General features: G+C 41.1%; 1 protein-coding gene across 1 annotated transcript in view; it reads right to left on the bottom strand.

Moving 5' to 3' along the window:
• VWF (von Willebrand factor) overlaps positions 1-19,634 on the bottom strand; it is a 211,659-nt gene that overhangs the window by 141,736 nt on the left and 50,289 nt on the right. Inside the window, exons 6-9 of the mRNA XM_044677836.1 lie at positions 11,343-11,559; positions 10,163-10,285; positions 8,919-9,030; positions 7,310-7,356 (exon numbers count right to left, since the gene is read on the bottom strand). Of these exons, the coding sequence (XP_044533771.1) occupies positions 7,310-7,356; positions 8,919-9,030; positions 10,163-10,285; positions 11,343-11,559 (499 nt within the window). The remainder of the gene's footprint in view (positions 1-7,309; positions 7,357-8,918; positions 9,031-10,162; positions 10,286-11,342; positions 11,560-19,634) is intronic.

A 19,634-nucleotide genomic window follows, 5' to 3' on the forward strand; every position in this document is an offset into this window, starting at 1 on the left:
CTGACACTGTCTGTGGGTTAGAAGCTAAACCCTTTCCCCACCCCTAAATACTCTCTTAGGCCCATTCTGTTGCCCTTACTCTCATTGCCTCTAACCCCCCCGGCTTTCTAGGATTAGTGTGCTGCCTGCCAGACATGCCACATTCTAGGGGGCGTTTGTCCAGATTGGGGTCTCTGCCAACATCTCCAATGCTCCCGACTCCTCCCCTGTGCTCAGGGCACCCCCTGCTCTAGTGTCTGAGGCAACTGCCCACAATAGACGCATTGAGGCCAAAAGAGCAACCTGGAACTCTTCCCAATTTTCCTCTTGTGGCATTTCTTCTGTCTGTCCTCTGCTTTGTCTCTATAGCTGTTTGCTTTAAAGAAAAATAAAAATATGTAGACAGATTCCTTTTTCTCTAAAAACAAGAACATATAGGAAATAGGTACCAAGTGATCACATTTGTCCAACCCAGTGGAATTGCTTGTTGGCTCCGGGAGGGGGGAGGGAAAGAAAATGAATCATGGCAACATGGAAAGCTATTTTAAAAATAAGTAAAGAGACATTTAAAAAATTTAATAATTTAAAAAATTAAGAACATATATACATTTATTAGATTATACATAACATATTGGTTTATACACATATACAGAGAAAGAGCTACGGCTACTGCGTGCGTGTGTGTGTCCATGTGTGTGTCTGTGTGTGTTTACACCATTTCCCAAAATCTAAAACCCTTTCAGCACTAAGATTTAGGGATCAAAGGCACCAGCCTAGGTCTGAAGCCCAGGGTCCCTTTAAGAGATAGTCCTATAACCACTAACATCCTGGCTTACCTCCAGGGGCTAACAATAGGCCCTGTCAGACAGCCAGGGAGTCACCCAGGGCAACAAGGGAGATTCCATCTCTTCTTCTGTTTAAAGCTGGACTGACCCTCTTTAATGAATCTGGGCTGGAGCCTTTCTCCTTGGGGCTCCATAGGCCTGTTAGTTTCCCTAGTTGGAACCCACCCATCCCCAAAGAGAGTCAAAGGTATTATTGAGGCATAAAAGTTGAAAGCAGACAGCCCAGGAGACCTTAGGAAACAAACGATACTTTTATCTGTCTAGAAACTAGAAGAAAACTGTCCCTCAAGTAGCTAAAGAAAAGAAAAGAAACTGTTGCCTCTGCTTTCAAGTTTCCAGCTATTCTTTTTTTAGGAAGGAGATAAAGAGGACACAGAGTTTCTCCTGTGAGCAGCATCCCTCCAGATCCTGATAAGGGTTGAGCCACTAAGATTCGTGCCACACAGTATATGACAGGATACACAGTTTCCTTCCTCTTTTTCCATACTGCCCCATGTGTGCTCTTCCATCTTCCACTCTTTCATAGGGAGAAAAAAAGAGAGAAAAGGAGAGAAGGAGAGGCAAAGCCAGGAGGTCATGATTGCCATGGACTCTGGTGGAGACCTTAATTGTAGAAATGAAGGGAATAATGAAGTTAATGAAGTATATGAAGGATTAAATGAAAGTAAAGGAAATAGGAAAAGGGGAGAAAATTCCAGGCTGGCCAAAAAGAAGACTGGAAATATTGAACCCAATGATATGACTGGAAAGGCTTCCAGGAGATGGAAAGCCTTAGGAAACCAGTAGTACCCTAGACATACAAACAATCCATTGTGGCCATTCCTGCTAAATAGTTTGGCCCCTTTGCAATGAAATGTGTGGAAGTTCCTCCCTAGGCCCTCTCCTTCTTCTGGATATGGTTCTTATCTAAAGAAGAAATTAGTCCTCTTTCCCCTTAATGTTGCCCAGGAAAAGAGAGGTCATTAGTCTCTGAAAAGTCTCTGAAAGTAAAATGGGTCCAGAGATGCTATCTGATGCCCTGGGCCAGTTTCCTGTTCAGACACTCACAATTTGAGAATCCTAGAGCTCAAACGAAGCAGAAACCTAAATATTGTGTTTAGCTTATCTCAGTCAAACAATCCATGGAAGAGGCTGGAACTGAAGGAAACCAGAGAATGCCTGATAATTGAGATGTTATGTTGCGATCTGCCACTGACTGCTGCTTGAAGGTCCCCCTTACATCACGATCAGTTATCATGGCACAGATTCTGCTGGACTAACACCCATCCTCTTCCCAAACAGGCAGCTATTGAGACCCTCAGAGGTACCCCTAAGTCAGCAGATGAGCCTCAGGGAACAAGGGGAAGGATTTTAGAGAATCACCCCCCACAGTAATCCCAACAGGTCTGGTGAATAAAAATATGTTTGGAGGGGGAAAAAAAGATGACAGCCTCTCATTTCTACAGTATCGTAAGGTTTAGAGTGTTCCATCCTCTGAGGAATATAGTGTGGGTATTTTTACTCCCATTTTACAGATAATAAAGCCAAGAGGTAAAGTGGTTTGTTTAATTTAATTACTACAACTAGTACCTGGCATAGCTGGGAGGTAAATGCCCTTCTTTGGACTCCAATGGAATGTTCTTTCCATTATGCCATGATGGTAGGTTAACATCAGCTCTTGACTTGAAGTCAGAAGACCTGAGTTCAGATTCCAACTGTGTGGCCACATACAAATCATTTAAACCCTCTGGGTCTTTCTCCCCATAAAATAATAATTGTTATAATTACATAGCTAATATTTACATAGCACTTACTGTGTTCTAGGCCCTGTGCTGAGCACTGTTCAAATTATTATCTCATTTGATCCTTACAAGAATCCCCAGAGGTAGGTGCTTTTTTCGTATCTACATTTTTGTTGTTGTTCATTCATTTCAGTCGTGTCCAGCTCTTTGCAATCCCATTTTGGGTTTTCTAGGCAAAGATGCTGGAGTGGTTTGCCATTTCTATCTGCAGCTAATTTTATAGAAGAAGAAACTGAGGCAAAGAGAAGCTAAGTGACTTTCCCAGGATCACACAGTAGTAAGGTCTGTGGCTGGATTTGAACTCAGTTCTTTCTGACTCCAGATCCAACAATCAATCAACACTGTGCCTTTCCTTGTCCTTGTCCTCTTTCATTTTAATGCCTTCTCTCTGAGATGACTCCCAATTTATCCTTGTTTGTACATAGCTGTTGCATGTTGTCCACGCCCATTAGACTATGAGCTGAATGAGAACAGGGGCCGTCTATAGCCAGTACTTAGCACAGGGCCTTAATAAATGCTAATTGGCTGGTTGAATCATATGCCTCAGAGGGTAATTAAGAGGAAAACATTTGAAAGATTTGTGGCACCATAGAAATGGGAGGTTTTTATTCTGAGCATAAGCATTTAAGACCCCCTTTTTGGTTCCAGAGACCCCAATTTAGTGCTCACTTATTTGAGCTAATTTACTTTTTGTCCAAATTGATTAATCCTATTACCTCCCATATAATCCAGCTAAGGAAATATCTGTGTTTGTTTTCCACAAATATGCTTCCTTCCCCATGCCTGACATTTCTGCGAAACTCAAACACATAATGGAAGGGAGGCCTCTCAAGAGCCTTACGTGCTTATTATCTCATTCTTTAAGGAGCATCCTGATGTCATTTAGATCCCAGGAACCTACGAATACACGTAGGTAGGTATCGGTGGCTGTGACCAAGCTTAGCTGGATAGATGTTTTCATTAGAAGAACATCTAATTCCTGTTTAAAAGATTATGCCCTACCTGGGCTTAAGGGAAGATGATCGTTAAATCTGAAGGAAACTAAGAAAGGACAGTCAGTCAAGAAGTTAAAAAATACAAGCAGTCTCAAATATCTTGAAACTTAAGCCACTGGCATTTTGGAGAAGTCGTCAAACGGTTAACTTTGTTCTGGAGTTCAGAGATATTGCTGACTTCCCTTGGCTGAGAGGCAATATGGTCAGTTTGGTATGGGGGTATAGGCTTCCCCTAGACACCCCAAAACCCCAAAGGTGTCCCAGGTCAGAGAGTACCTAAAGAATTCATTTTCCTTTGCATTCCTGAGGGAAGGTGACTTTGAGCTGAAAGGAAGATCCCCTCTGACCTCTACCCTCATTGTTGGTGAACACAGACAGCTACCTCCCAACTTGCTTCAGATAAGCATTTGTTTTGAGTTCAGATATCTTCACCCCCCTTTTGACTTTGAGGCATAGGACATAAGCACATGACTTATCTGGGGTCTTGGAGTCCCCAAAACATCACTCCATTCCCCCTCCCCCCCATCATCCCATCTCTAGTCACGTAGGCCTTGTTGTCAAGAGGGTCTAAGTATCCCAAATCCCATCTCCTCTGGGAGGTAGTAGTCCACCTGCTCCTGCCTCCAGATCACTCAGCTCAATAATCCAACTTGCATTCAATTTAATAAATCTCTTTTCATTTTTAAGCTAACTATTGGAGTCTGTCATTCCTGATAAGGGTAACTGTCCCAATCCAGGGTTTTGCTTCAAAGCTCTCCCACGACAAGTTGAGAGACCTGAGAGCAGGGATATCTGGGTTTGTGTTCCAATACTGCCACTAACTTGGAAGAGTTTTCTTCTGGGCATGTCATGACAGTGCCTGACATCTACTAGGTCCTTGGCAAATAGGACACTTCTCTGTGTCTCCTAGTTAGTTTCAAAATCTATGATCCTATATTCCTATGAATCTTTCTTTGTTAATTCTTACCTTCCATCTTGGAATCAATGCTCTGCCACAAAGGCTAGGCAATGGGGGATAAGTGACTTGCCCAGGGCTACCCAGCCAGGAATCCTATGAATCTCTAAGGGTCCTCCTATTCTAGATTCTACAGGCCTAAATGTGGAATTCAGCTATCCGACTGCCAGAAAAGCTGCTGGGATCAGACAGAACATGAATCACATGTAATTAAAGGGAGATGTTAGAACACATTAGAAATTGCTCTGGGGGAAAAAAGTTAGTAAAGCCTTTGCTAGAGAACATCCCTTTCTTCGAAAAAAGAATGAAACCTTTGAGACAAGTACCCAGAATTCCCTCCTCAGACTTTACAGAGCTCCTGGCTGAGCCCACACTCTGATAGTCTCTTCTCCCACCAGCTTCACTGGACCTACCATATTCTCTTCTTTTCCCTTACGTCTTTTTTTTTTTTTAAACCTTTAACTTCTGTATATTGGCTCCTTGGTGGAAGAGTGGTAAGGGTGGGCAATGGGGGTCAAGTGACTTGCCCAGGGTCACACAGCTGGTCCCTTATGTCTTGATGCCATGCTCTTTTTCCCAATGCCAAAACTTAAAAATTGATATGACCTAGAACACAGTTTCCTCATCTGTAAAATGGGACACTGTTTCCACTACTTGCCTTTCTGAACTGTTATGGGGAAAGAGATGTATAAACCTTAAAGCACAATATAAATGTATACTGATATTGCTATTATCAGGCCAGCTATATCTAAGTACATGAATTTCTCTTATCAAATGCAATGCTTCCTGTCAGAGGCAGCATCCTAGGAAGGTAGCTGACCACATTCAGGGACACTAGAAAGCCCCCAGCTCTTTACGTATGAAAAAAATTTCCCTCATCTCAAAGCTGATATGTGAAATTCTAAAGTTAGAAGTGTATTCCTTTGGCCTCTGCCTATATCCCCTATTAAAATACAAATCACCCAAGGAAGGAGTAACATGTTAAGCCTAATGAATGATTCACATCCCAGTGCGAATTCATTTATTAAATCCTTTCCTGAGGGTATTTTGTTTGGGATGAAGGACGTGAGAAGTACAAAAGGGAGGCAAGAACTACGGAGAAAGCTTACCTAGACAATTTTGCCCAAGACAAATCTATCAACTTGAATACACATTTGTACATTAAACAGACTTCCCTTAGAACACAACTTTCTCCATCTTCCATCCTTCCTCTCCTTAACCCTTACGTTACAGTTTCTTTAGTTCTATTATTCAGTCTTTCACTTGTGTATGACTCTTCATGACCCCCTTTGGGCTATTCTTGGCAAAGATACTGGAGTGGTTTGAGCCACTTCCTTCTCCAGCTCATTTGACAGATGAGGAAACTGAGGCAACCAGGGTTAAGTGACTTGCCCAGGGTCACACATCTGGTAAGTGTCTGAGACCGGATTTGAACTGACTCCAGACCTGGCATTCTATCCACTGTACCACCTAGCTGCCCATTCTTTAGTTTTACACTCCCCTCTATCAATCTCTTCTACAATATATAGTCTTAGCTGCCTGGTTCCCTGAGATGTTAAGTGACTTGTTTATTTAGTCACATAGTTATCATGTCAGAGACAAGTCTAGACCTTATTGACTTTGAAGTCAGTGTTCTATCCATGACATCATGCTGCTAACAGTATAACCATTGTTAATATTAGACTTTCCAAATGGGTATGCTTTGGCACTCTGGTTTCCTAAAATCTTCGACCATGGTCAGTTCTTCCAATTATATATTATAGAACAGTGATGGCAAACCTATGACACAGATGGTGCCAAAGATGGCACTCAGAGCGCTCTCTGTGAGCATGCAGCCACCCTCCCCCCAAGTTTATTACTAGAATGGCTGAGGGACTCAGGTGGAGCTGTTCCCCTCCTCCTTTCCACCACACCTGATGACACTTTTTCACACACCCCCACCCTTCTGCCCAGCAGCCCAATAGGAGTACACAGGGGGTGAGGTGGGAAGCTAACAGGAGGTAGAGTTGGAGGGGAGGGGAGCGCTCAGGCCACTTGCCCCTCCACTCAATAGCCCAGTGGGAATGCTTCCTCCCTCCCCTATGTGGGGTAAAAAGGGGGTGGGGGTGCCCAGCACCAAGTGGAGGGGGCACAGCATGGGGTCTCTGGGGAGGGGCAGGCATGGCATTCTGTATGGGGGGGGGGTAGGGCATGACACTGCATCTCTAAAAGGTTCACCATCACTATTATAGAAGATTCTCCTATCTACCAAAAGTACAAGATCCCACAAGGTGCCTCATCCCTCCAACTCCAAAATGTATGCTTCTAAAAAAATGCATATCCTGTTTGCTCCATCAGCCCAGACTGTTACAAGTCCTTACAGCTCCACCCAAAATTACTCCTCTGGGCTGGCAAGCATCAAAGATAAAAACTCAAGCTTGATTTCAATTGCATTCTCTCTCCTCTAATCCCTAATACCCCACTGCTTTCTGAAAGGAGTCCATTTACCCATTGGGATAAAACAAAAATCCAAATTGAACCCAATTTCCTTTTCTCTTTTAATCACTATGATACCACTCCTTTCCTTCTCTCTTCCCCTCCCTCATCCTTGATGCTAAAATATAAACCTTCTATTAGTTCAGAAGGATTTACTTCTGTAGGTGTCTAAAAACTAAGTTACTGCCAGTACCCAACCAGTAAAAAGAAGGTGTCTTCTTGCCTCATGACACCCCCCCCCATTTCAAAAAGAAATGAGCAAAAGCATACAACACCTACCAGGGCATTCTTCATTACTACAGATCCACAGACTGTTCCGGCAAATGCTGTCAGGGAGAAAAGAAACACACACATACTGTAAGCTCAAGAAAACAAAAATGATTTCTAGCTTCAACTAATGCTTCACTCTCAAGTAAAACTGCTATGATAAAATACTAAGAAATAAAGTCAGGAGTTCTCCTACATTAGACCTTTCTTGCTTCCCCTAGCTGCCAGTGCCCCCGTCTCCTGCTCCTGCACAAAAAAAAAAAAAATGTGTCTTGTATTTATTTGGTATTTATGTATGTGGGTTAATGTTATTTCCCTAATAAAATATAAGCTCCTTGAAGGCAGGAACTACTTTGTTGCTGACTTTTTCCAAGTACCTAGCTCAGTGTCTGGCACATAGCAAGCTCTTTATATAAATGCTTCTTGACTGGTTGACAAAAATTGATTAAGTGAGGAGCAGCACCAGAGGAAACTTTAGAAGGAAAAAGAGAGGGAGAGAGTGTATGCAGGGCTTTGGAAAATCAAATGAATCTTTGAAATATAGGGTGACCCAAAAGTCTTAGCTATTAAATCAAGCTATTAAAGCTTGATTATTAACACTTAAGAAGCCTAGTGTTATTTTAGGCCTTACTAGCTTGAAACTATTCTAAAACTTTTTTAAACCCCTATATCACAAGCAGGGAAAACCCCTAACTACTGGGTGTGCAAGAAAGAAAACAAAGGAATAAGAGTCCCAGAAATATAGCTAAGTACCAAAGGAGCCATGGCGAGAGAAGAAGTTTAGGGATCTCTGATCACTGATGATTTTGGTATCATCAGAATTCCAGAATTCTTATCCCTAAATCTTCTGCCTAGTCTACATGAGGCAGTAATGGGGAAGGCCTCTCTTAAAGAGGTGAGAGGGAGAAGAATAAAGAAATGAGGAACCCTGGGAACTATTACAAATTCTAGATTGTCCAGAAGAAGGTTAGTGGTCACCTGCTGAGATCTACCCAGAGTGAAAGTCAGCAAGTGAAAAGAATTGAAGAAAACCCTCTGTGCTGGGCTACAGGGAAAAATACACAGGATTTCAAGAAGAAATGGTACAAGTTGGTGTGAAATGAGATGTGAACTAGGCCCTTGCAAGGTGTGGCTAGTGAGGCAGCTTTGGATTTTTTCCTCCACTGGACTCTGTTTCTTGCTGAATTGCATGAGATTAGTCAAGAAAAGATCAAATGAGACACTGACATGGCTCAATTGACCAAGTTTTTGTTTTGTTTTGTTCATTTTTATTTTTTTAAAGACCTGACCTGAGATGAGAAGTCGGGCTTGCCATTTGCATATCAGCTTCCTTTACAAATCCCCAGAACAACTGAGTTTATTCCATTTTAGCCTCAGACTGGTCACCAGATCTCTTCTGCCTCTACATTTGCCCCCTTCCCAATTGTATGGATACATGTCTACACCATCTAAAACCAAGTCCCCCTAGCCCAGCGCACATTACTAGCTTTTACTCTTCCCTATTCTGTCCCCAACCCTGCCCCTTCTCTTGACTCTCAGAAGCCGTAGTGCCTGTCCTGGCTTCATGCAGCTTCCACTCTCCAAAGAGCTCTATAAGTCCATATTATTCTACTCTACCTACCATGTGTTGCAATCCTGGGAGATAGAGGAGCCAGGTGGATAGTGCTTCCCAGAATGCACGCAGGAACACTCTGAGCTTTCCACACAAAGGCCATTGTCAAGCAGTTTCCCCTCTGGTTTAAAGACAAAATAGCAAAGTCTTACAACTTGGACATTTCTATTGTTCGTTATGCTACATCTAATAATCTTCAAAAGCCTTCGAATTTAGAGCTGTTAGGGACTCTAGATAGCATCTCGTTGAACCCAATCATTTTGTAGATGAGGAAACGGAGTTCCCAAGTGAGTTAAGTCACTTTCCCAAGACAACACAGGTAGTAAAAAGCCAGGATTCAAAGCCATGTTCTCATTTTCTAAATTCAGTGTTTCTAGGGTCTTTCTAAGAAAAATTCACAAAGCACACACATGGTTTTGTTCATCTTTGCATCATCGTCCTAATCTATGGAAGGAGGTAGGACAGTTATCCCTGTGAGGGAAAGATACTGAAGCATAAGGAGGAAAGGAGTCTTGTCCAAGGTTACACCAAAGTATGAGGGACAAGAGGCAGATAGATGGAATAGGGAAGACCTGGGTTCAAATCGGACCCCATACTTCCTAGCTGTGTTGACCCTGGACAAATCATTTAATCCCAATTGCCTAGCCCTTACCACTTTTCTGCCTTACAACTGATACTTAGTGTCAATTCTAAGACAGAAGGTCTTAGAATATTTTTTTAAAGCAATAGGGACAAAGCTAGAGGTCCCAAGACCAAGGTCACTGACCACACACAAACAGTAATTTAAAAGGATACTTTTCCCCAAAACTAGCAAAGTGCTTTCTTATTGTAGACTATTCTTATATCTAGGTCAAAGCTATTTTTCAGCTTAGTCCAAATGACTAACTAGCTCCAGAACTATTTGGAAGAGTCTTCCCTCAAATGCCAGCCACAAGTTTCACTGCCTATTAGAAAAAACAAGAGTGAAACACATTTTAAACACATGTTCCCTACACAAAGTTACCTTGAGAGCCTGGGCCATTTCCCCTTTGTTGTCTTAGACAGAAGCACTTTCATCCACACCAACAAGGGCAAAAATTTAAAAGTACGTGCCAGTGCTATCCTGATCACACTGTATAAAGGCTCTAAATAAAAATAAAAGGCCTCTGATTTCAGAGACAGGAGAACAAACACAAGTTGCCTTCATCGTGCACCCCAGAAACAAAACCTCTGCCAAGGGATGTGATCAGTAAATAAAGTGATAAATCCATTACCAGGGCAGCTGCAGCCATCGATGCATTGGTTCTGGCAGACTTCATTGATGTGTAGGCTCTGACAGGTTCTGGCACAAGGGGACACACATTCCTTATACTCCATGCCAGTGGGACATGCTGGCCCTTAAAAGAAAAGATTAAATCAAGATCCCTTGTCTCCAATCCAGTGTCACATGTGATGCCTTTATGTTAGCCTCACCGGCACCAGATATTTCCTGATAGTTTGTGGTCTCCAGTGGCTCATCATAACTCAAGGCTCACGTGGTTCAGTGAGTTAAAAGCCAAGTCCAGAGATGGGAGGTCCTGGGTTCAAATCTGGCCTCAGACACTTCCCAGCTGTGTGACCCTGGGCAAGTCACTTAACTCCCATTGCCTAGCCCTTACTGCTCTTCTGCCTTGGAGCTAATACACAGTATTGATTCTAAGATGGAAGGTGAGGATTACAGTGATCCCTCACCTATCATTGAAGTTAAATTCCTGAGACCCCCACAATAGGTGAAAATCTGCTAAGTAGCATTTTATTCTTTATATATGTTTTAAGACTTTATTCCACTCTCCTATAAAGCTTTTCCACACTTTTATTAACCTACAGTCACTGAGCCGATTAACACCCAGAATACAGAACACAGCACTGTGGTTGGTCGCCTTTCATTCCAGCAGCCAATAGTGTGCCAGGATAAGTGTAACCCTGCCCCACAGAATTAGATTTTTTTTAAAACCCTCCATACAGTGAAGTCGCCATAAGTGAACCAGGATATATAGCAAGGGACAACTGTATTAATGTGAGTATTTATACCTCGGAATTTGGCACCTATAAATTGGGGCTTGGATTATTATTTCGTGGATAGTCTGCAGCTGTATGGCTCAGTGCATAGAGAACCAGGCCTGGAGACTAGAGGTCCTGGCTTCAAATCTGACTTCAGATACTTCCTAGCTCTGTGAACATTGGCAAATCCCTTAATTATCATTGCCTAGCCCTTACTGTTATTCTGCCTTGAAATCAATACTTAGTATTGATTCCAGGACAGAAGGTAAAGATTTTTTAAAAGAAAGTGGAGAAGATATTAATAATGTAGACTAAACTTTAAAGGGTATCTTGTACATATATTCCCCCACCCCCAAGAGAGCTGGTTGTTAAACATTTGCCAATATACCTCATACTATATTCCATTTGACTTACAACATTTGCTATCATGAGTCCAATCATTCAACACCATTCCCCGATGGGCACAATTCCGAGCATATTCCAGGAAGATTGAGCAGGCACATCCTTGTTCCTGGGCACAGTGGCATAAGTCTTTTTCACAAAGGGCAATAAAAGGCTCTGGATCCACCAGGGGATGGCACTGGGCAAACACCGAAGAGCTTTTCAAGATCTGGCATCGTTCTTGTAAGCCCTAGAGAAGTGAAATTATGGAATTAATAACCACAGACTTCTGGTCTCTCAGTACAGCGAAAAGGTTCTTGGGTTTCAAATCAAAGGACAAAAAAACTCTAAGTCATTTCATGTTTCAGCCTCAATTTCCTTGTCCGTAAAATATAGAAATTGAACTGGATGTTCTCCAAAGTCTCATTCTACATCTAAGTTCTTGTGATTCATGGTTGGAAGAGATTATGCAAAATATATATATATAATCCAACCCCTACCACATTAAGACCCTCAACAACATCTCCTGAACTGACACTCTTCACAGATGGGTCATCTTACATGGTAGGCAATCAGAAATTTACTGGTGCAACAGTAATCTCAGCCACTGAAACCCTTTGATATTCATCTCTTCCATCTACAATGAACAATCATCTTGCACATATCCAGTGGTAGAGAAATTATTACCTAACAAGCAGCCCATTACACATCTGAACAGTCCTAATTATAAGGTTTTCTGTATATTGAACCAAAATATGCCTCTCTGATTTTTACTCTTTCAGCCTCTGCAAAGTTGATAAACATGAAATAGTCTGAATGATGAAGGGGATTGCCAAAATGAACTCCTCCCCTCCCAACTCACATGCCCCTTTGGTTTAGCCAGTAGATTTGTCCCTGGGATTCTCTGACTAGGTTAGCTATACTGTCAAGTACCTGTTGAATATAGTCTTTCTTCATTCTCCTCTTGAAAGAAAAAGGAAAATATCTATAGCAGCCTGGTCTGAGGTTAAATACCAAGGCAGCTAAGCCTATGAGCTACTGGAGATGTCAATCATAGAAAAATAGTAGCCCTTTGGGGCGGCTAGGTGACTCAGTGAATTGAGAGTCAGATCTACATACAGGACAGCCTAGGTTCAAATCTGGCCTCAGACACTGCCCAGCTATGTGACCTTGGATAAATCACTTAACTCCCATTGCCCAGCTTATCACTCTCCTACCTTAGAACCAGTAAGATAGGAATTTTGTTTTGTTTTGTTTTGTTTTTAATTAAGAATTTTTAAGGAATCCTTCAGAAAGACGACTGGGAACCAAGATCCAGGTGATTGCAGAATGAGTATACTTGGACCTCTACTTTCCTGGCACCAAATAGGTAAATTGGGCATGCAGGACATACACATATCTATCAGGTAACCATACACCTACATTTGAAAACTGAAGTCTCTCTAACTAATTTTATCATACTAAATTAAAATTAATTGAAATACAAGAATTTTTAAGAATCTATAGTATTCTGGAACCCTACCCACATTCAGAGGAAGAACTACAGGAGTGGAAACACTGAAGAAAAGCAACTGCTTGACCACATGGGTTGAAGCGGACATGATTGGGGATGTAGACTCGAATCTACCACACCAATGCAACTATCAACAATTTGGAAATAAGTCTTGATTGATGACACACGTTAAAACCAGTGGAAATGTGCATCAGCTTCGAGGAGGAGAGGTTGGGGGGGTGAAAGGGAAAGTAAGAACATGAATCATATAACCATGATAACTTTTCTAAAAAATAAAAATTATTTTAAAAAAAGAATCTATAGTATTCTGAATACATAAATATAAAATTAATATGGACTGTGTTATACTGAAGTGAAGAATGCACCCAGATTAAGATTTCCTTAGCCCAGGGTTTCTAAGACCAAGGAAGATTCAAAAGGACCCCCTTAACTGGAGAACCTTTCTGGAGGTTAAAAAATCTTGGTCTACATGGTTTATAGGAAATCAGGAAGCTCTGTTTGTTTTTGGTTTCCATTAGTCCTCCCTGAAAAAAAGAACTTCTGCCCAAATTTTGAGATAGAAAAGCAAGAGTAAGACATGAGCAGATGAGCCACCAGAGGAGAGAAGACAGGAACATACTGGAACTGAGATCAGGCTGAACTAGCAAGTGTGGCCAGTGGTAAGAGTCAAGTCTAATCAACAAACAGCTCCTTTCTTTCTCCTGCTTTTCCCAGAGCATAAGACTGGAGAAATGGCTCCCTCACCTTCTACTTTCAATCCCAGGCTCTTTTTTTTTTTTTAACCAACTATCATCCTACCTGGGAAAATAAGAGGGAAGAAAGGAGAGAAGTGGTGGCCCTCGCTGTAAGGCTAATTGCAGTCTTTAATTGTCTGAAGGTCTCCATTTCTATGTGACTTGACACTGCTATTAAACTAACTAGCCATTAACTGGGACTTTTCTATGCCTATAAATTTATTGTTTGAAACTGTAAAAGGGGAAGCCCTTGGGGAAAGAGATTTCCCTAGTTTTAATCCAGAGTTGAGATGAACCATTTAATAAGATAATTTGAGATTTTGTAAATTTACCAAGATATTCTAAAGCATACCCAGTAGGCTGCAATTGAACCCAGAGAAAGAACTAATAAGGAGCTGAGTCAGAAGTAGAGAGGGGTAGGGGTTGGCATGGCTGTCCTTAACTGTACTCTATATCACACACCCACACCCCACATAGCTCCACTTCTTTTCAGAAAGGATGTGGAGAATAGTTCTATTATTCTGGATTGGGGGGTGAGTGGGGGTGGTGTTCTATGTACTATCTGCCTAACTAAGAAATGACTAAGGTAATAAGCAATGGTGCCAGATTCCAGTCTCCCCCACAAAGTTGAAAATAGACTCCAGACAGGTCTTAGTGGAGCTCAGTTAGTTGGTCCAGTGTAAAAATGTGTGATACTTGAGTTCATATAAACACTTACAGAATTGTTGGTCCAGACCCTATCCCTGATTCTATATATCCTATGATATATACACAAGATACCAAAAAAAGAGCTCTGGATTTGAAGACAAAGGATTTAGGTTCGTATGTTGGTTCTGTGGACTTCAGTATCCTTATGAGAGGAAACTTTCCAGGTAACTCTTCATTTTCTATCAGCAGCTCTGCTTGGTTTTGACTCCGCAGAACACCATGGCCCCCAAAGTCCCATATCCCTTTTTAGCTTTCTATTTTGTATTGTCTTCCACAAATTAGAGTGTAAGTTTCTTGAGGGCAGAGACTATCTTTCTTTTTCTTATTTGTATCATCAGTACTTATAACACTGTGACTGGCAAATAGTAGGCATTTAATACATGCTTATTAAATTGAACTGAGAGAGCTAAATAAGATGACCACTAAGATCAGTTCTAGCTATAAACTTTATGATTCTATCATTCAGTGATTGTAGTAGGCAGAATAAGTTTCTTGGCAGAAATATAGTACAAAGGACCTCCATCCTAGAGTATTGATCCCTAAATCCTATAGAAACCACAGAAAATTCCTCTAATCATGAATAAAAGCCTCCTCCTGCTCAAACATAGCAGGGTTTCTTTGGTCTGGAAGAGGGGATTCCCAACCCATTCAAAGCAGGATCCATATGTAAAGATGAGTCAAAATAGAAAGATTGAGCTGCTTCATACCATTACTTCTCAAGAAGCTATAGGAAAGTATAGCCTCTGCCTAGGATAGATAGATACTATCCTGCCCATAGGATTGGGGCAGCCCTCTGACTAGCTAAGACTTTTTTTATCTATTTTTTGTCTCACTCTCTCTCCAATAGGAGTTATTCATATTAAAATTCCTAAAACAAAAAGTCAAGATTCAGGGTAAAGAGTGCTAAACTTGGAGTCAGTGCTGAGTTTAAGTCCATGCTCTATGTGACCCTGGGCAAATCACTTGACTTCTCTGAGTCTGAGTTTCCCAATCTATAAAATGAGGGAGTTGGACAATGATGTCTGAGCTCCTTCTAGCTCTAGACCTCTGATCCTATTCCCCTCATCTTCTACTAACAATGGTAAAAATTGGGGAAGGACAATGGATTTGCCCTGAAGTCATTGTTGCAAATCACTAAAGTCCCAACCAGGAAATTAGGCACACCAACTTACTAATTATCTCATATCATTCACTTTGTTTTTTTCCCCACAAAAAATATTGTCCTTTGGCTATGTCAGACTCATATATTATCAGGGATTGCCCCCACAACTGCTTTTCTACAGAGGGGAAAGCTGGCATCCAGAATTGGGGAAGGTAACAAAGTAAGACAATGTCAAATCTAGAATTAGAAGTAGTAATTTCCCAAAGACCACTTCTTCTCCACCTTTCTTCTATAATTCATCCCCATCCTAATGGGCAGAAGGTTCATTAATCCAAAATAATCTTCCTATCTTCCAGTCCTCTGATTGGTTGGTGGTTGAGACGGCAATCTAGCAGTTCTACCACCATTTTGAGTAGTTTGTGATGAGTACAGACCCTAAGAAAAACCTTACCTCAGGTAAAAAAATGTTAGAGGACAATGACAACACTGTCCTAGGGCACATATCTCCTTTATCTTCCCCTTATTTTTTCCTATTGCTATACCCCCACCGTCTTATCCACATATCCACCCCCCAACAATAACCAGTACTTCAATAAGGTGGAAACCTTGAGATGTCACAGAACTAGCTCCCTTCTCTTAGCACTCACACTCAGGGGCACTAAGAGTTCCCCATATCTCCAGCAAAAGTTGGATAGAAAACTTTCTATGTCCAGGCACAAGCTTCCTACAATCATACCACAGGTGGACTCCCACCCTCTCAATTTTTTCAGAATTACCCCATACCCAGTTATAGTTCTGGATGAATATATGGAAGGTATTGTGCTGAAAAGAGAGAACACTAGCATTGTCCAACTTTGACTTCATTGGCCAAGACTCCTCCAGAAGAGGTTGAGTTTTCCTCCGAGGAATCCTACTTTTTTATTTTTAATAAGTCCAAATCTCTCAGTCCTTGCTGGCATGGTACACCATGGGGACAGAAGCTGAGGGTTATGATTATTTCCATCTTATCACAACACTTGGTCCTTAGAAAAGCAACTCATCACATAAGGAAATTGTATTTTTATCATGTGGCTTAGGATATAATCAGTCAGCATTTATAGTTTCTGGATTCCCTTTTCTACCTCAACCCCTAAATAGACCTAAAGAAAAATTCTACAAAATAACTTTATAGGCATTTCCCTCCAGAAAAAGGCAAGTTTAATTTCCAATTATTCCCTGACACCACTATTGAAAACTGCTTAGAATGACTCAAGCACCACCACTACCAATCCCTGTAATAGAGGTCAAAACTGAAGTACTAGGAAGGAAAGGATTTAGTATTAGCTAAAGTGAATTAACATAATTGCAAATGGGCCCCAGTTGCCCAGGTCTGAGGGTCCCAAAGCTCTACTCCAAATCAGGCCTTGTAAATAATAACATCATTAGCAGAGAACTGTTGTTCTTGTCTTCCCAGTTCATAATCTGCACTCTGGTCAGTGGAAAGTGATGGGGAACAAAGAGATAGCAAGAATCCTAGGTTTGGGGAGTTTGTAAAATCTAAGCTACTCTGTTCCCATATAAAGGATGGGAGCTAAAGTCAAGCATGCCAGGATACTGATGCAGCAATGGCAAAATGAAGTTTGATGATGGTAGCATTTTCATTGCCTAAAGCTTCCTTGCCGTCTGAGGAGGGGAGCCAATCAAGTGAGCTCCTCCAAGGCCCCTTCAGATAAAATGGGGGGACATCTTCAAAGATCATTTGTCAAAAGAAGCTTTGAGAGAGGAAGAGCTTTCTTCAGAAACAGCAATCTAATTTAGAACATTGGTTCTGATTTACATAGCCAAGCCAAATAAAGGGGGGGGGGGGCGCCACAAACCAAACAGAGAGTAGAAATATTTATGCATAAAGAGTTCCTAGAAAAAAATTCCTATGTTGTAGACATAACCCCACAGGGATTAGAATTAAGAGAGGGACCTATCATAATTCCCATTTATATGACCCTTGAAATTTTATAAAACATTTATCTTTCAATGACTCTTTAAAGTTCAAATATCATTAATCTCATTTTATTAAGAAGGAAATTGAGGCCAAGGAAGGAATAGTGCTTCCCCACACTCCCTCCCTAACTCACAGAGCTAGAAAGAATAGGATTCAAACCCAGCTCCTCAACTCCCCCACTCTTTGCACTGTACCCCATTGCCTTTCTACACAACCATACATTTATTAAGTCTAATCTGGGGGTAATAATAACTGTACTGCTTCTCTTTCAGGGCTGTTTTAAGAATCAAATGGGATAATATATGTAATTCAGAAAGAGTCAGAAGGGAAGTGCCAAACAAGAGAATTCTCTACACCACTGAAATCACAAGTGTGCATTTAAAAAAAAAAAAAAGACACTTGAAAATTGCTGTCAATCAACGTCATTATTATTATAACTATTATGACCATTTCTCTCAACAAATACTGATTAAGGACCTATCACATGCAAAGAAGGATGTTGGACATGGAGACACAAAGTTTATATAAGCCCCTAGTCTAGTAGGAAGATAAGACACATGCCCAGATAACTAGAATACATAATGTTCTAGGAAGAGACTGGCAATCCATCAACAATTATGTATTAAACACCCACTTTAGGCATACATAGAGAGCATGCCCAATATATTGCACAACCTGGGATGGCCATTGCCATTGCCCCTTTCCCTGAGTGGAAGCCCACTTTCTTTCCACATATATGGTGCCTACTATATCCTAGGTATTATACTAAGTGCTGCTAGTGAAGACAAAAATGAAACAGTCCCTGAATAATTCAAGGACTTTACATTTTTGTTGGGGGGAAGGGGGAAGGAGTATGTACATAGGAAGTTACATAAAATAAAGGCAAGGTGGAGCAGAGAAGTAGCACAGTAGATAAAGTGGTAAGCCTGGAATCAAGAGATCCATAATTCAAATCTGAACTCAGACACTTCCAAGCTGTGTGATCCCGGGCAAGTCATTTAACCCTCATTGCCTAGCCCTTACCATTCTTCTGTCTTGGAATTTATACTAAGATAGAAGGTTAGGGTTATAAAATAAAATAAAGACAAGGTAACTGCCTTACCTGGGGGCTGAGAGACAGAGAGAGTACTAGCATCTTGGAGCAGATGGGGTAAGAGGTAATGAGAAAAGACAATATAGAGGCAAAGTCAGAATGGCAGAGTAGAGGCATGGAAACCTCAAACCTCTTTCGGAATTCCTTCCAATCAACCTTAAAATAATGCTTCAAAACAAATACTGGGGTGACGTAACCAACAAGGGGATAGAGTAAAGCAATTTTCCATCAGAAAACAACTTGAAAGATAGGCAGAGAGAGTATATTTCACTGGGATGAGAGGGGAGCACAACCAGCATAAAGGCCACACAGCCCACCTCTACTGCTCCAGGTTCTAAAGCTGGGCCCAAAACAACTTCAAGAACCCAAGACCTTCCCTAAGCCAATGGCAGACCACCCCCATGACCACCTCTTGGGGTTCTGAGCCCTGGTACAAGCCTATAGGGAGGCTCTAAGCCCTAACACAAAGCAGTACACAGTGTACCTGGCCAGTGTACACCCAGAGTGAGGGAAAGGAATATATTTTCTTCTTAGCAGTACATGGCACCTTCACAAAAATTGGCCATGTATTAGGGCATAAAAACTATACAACCAGATGCAGAAAAGCAGAGATAATAAATAGATATTTTTCATATCATAATGCAATAAAAATAAAATTAATAAGGATCCATGGAAAAGGCAAATTAAAAAACAATTGGAAACTAATCTAATTCTAAAAAAGAGATGGATCAAAGAACAAATTAGAGAAACAATCAATAATTTCATTAAAGAGAATGACAATGGGGAGACAGTATATCAAAATTTATGGTATACAGCCAAAGCAATACTTAGGGGAAATTTTATATCTCTAAACACTTACATCAATAAAATAGAGAAAAAGCAAATCAATGATTTGTACATGCAACTAAGAGGAAAGACAACATATAGAAGTTAATGCTTGAGCTTATTTTTGGAGGAAACTCAAAGAGACAGAGATAAGGAGGGAGTGCATTAGAGGCCCAAGGCCACCTAGCCCAAAGGCATACAATTGGGAGATGGGATATCATCTCCTCATTGTTCAAGAAACAGCAAAAAGTCTAGTTTAACAAAATGATAAAACAGAAAAAGGGGAGGAATATATAATAAGTTTGAAAAGGTAGATTGGATCCAGGTTGTAAAAAGGATTTATATACCAAGAAAAGGAATCCATATTTTATC

Source organism: Gracilinanus agilis, chromosome 5 (assembly GCF_016433145.1).
Source record: "Gracilinanus agilis isolate LMUSP501 chromosome 5, AgileGrace, whole genome shotgun sequence".
Lineage (NCBI taxonomy): Eukaryota > Metazoa > Chordata > Mammalia > Didelphimorphia > Didelphidae > Gracilinanus > Gracilinanus agilis.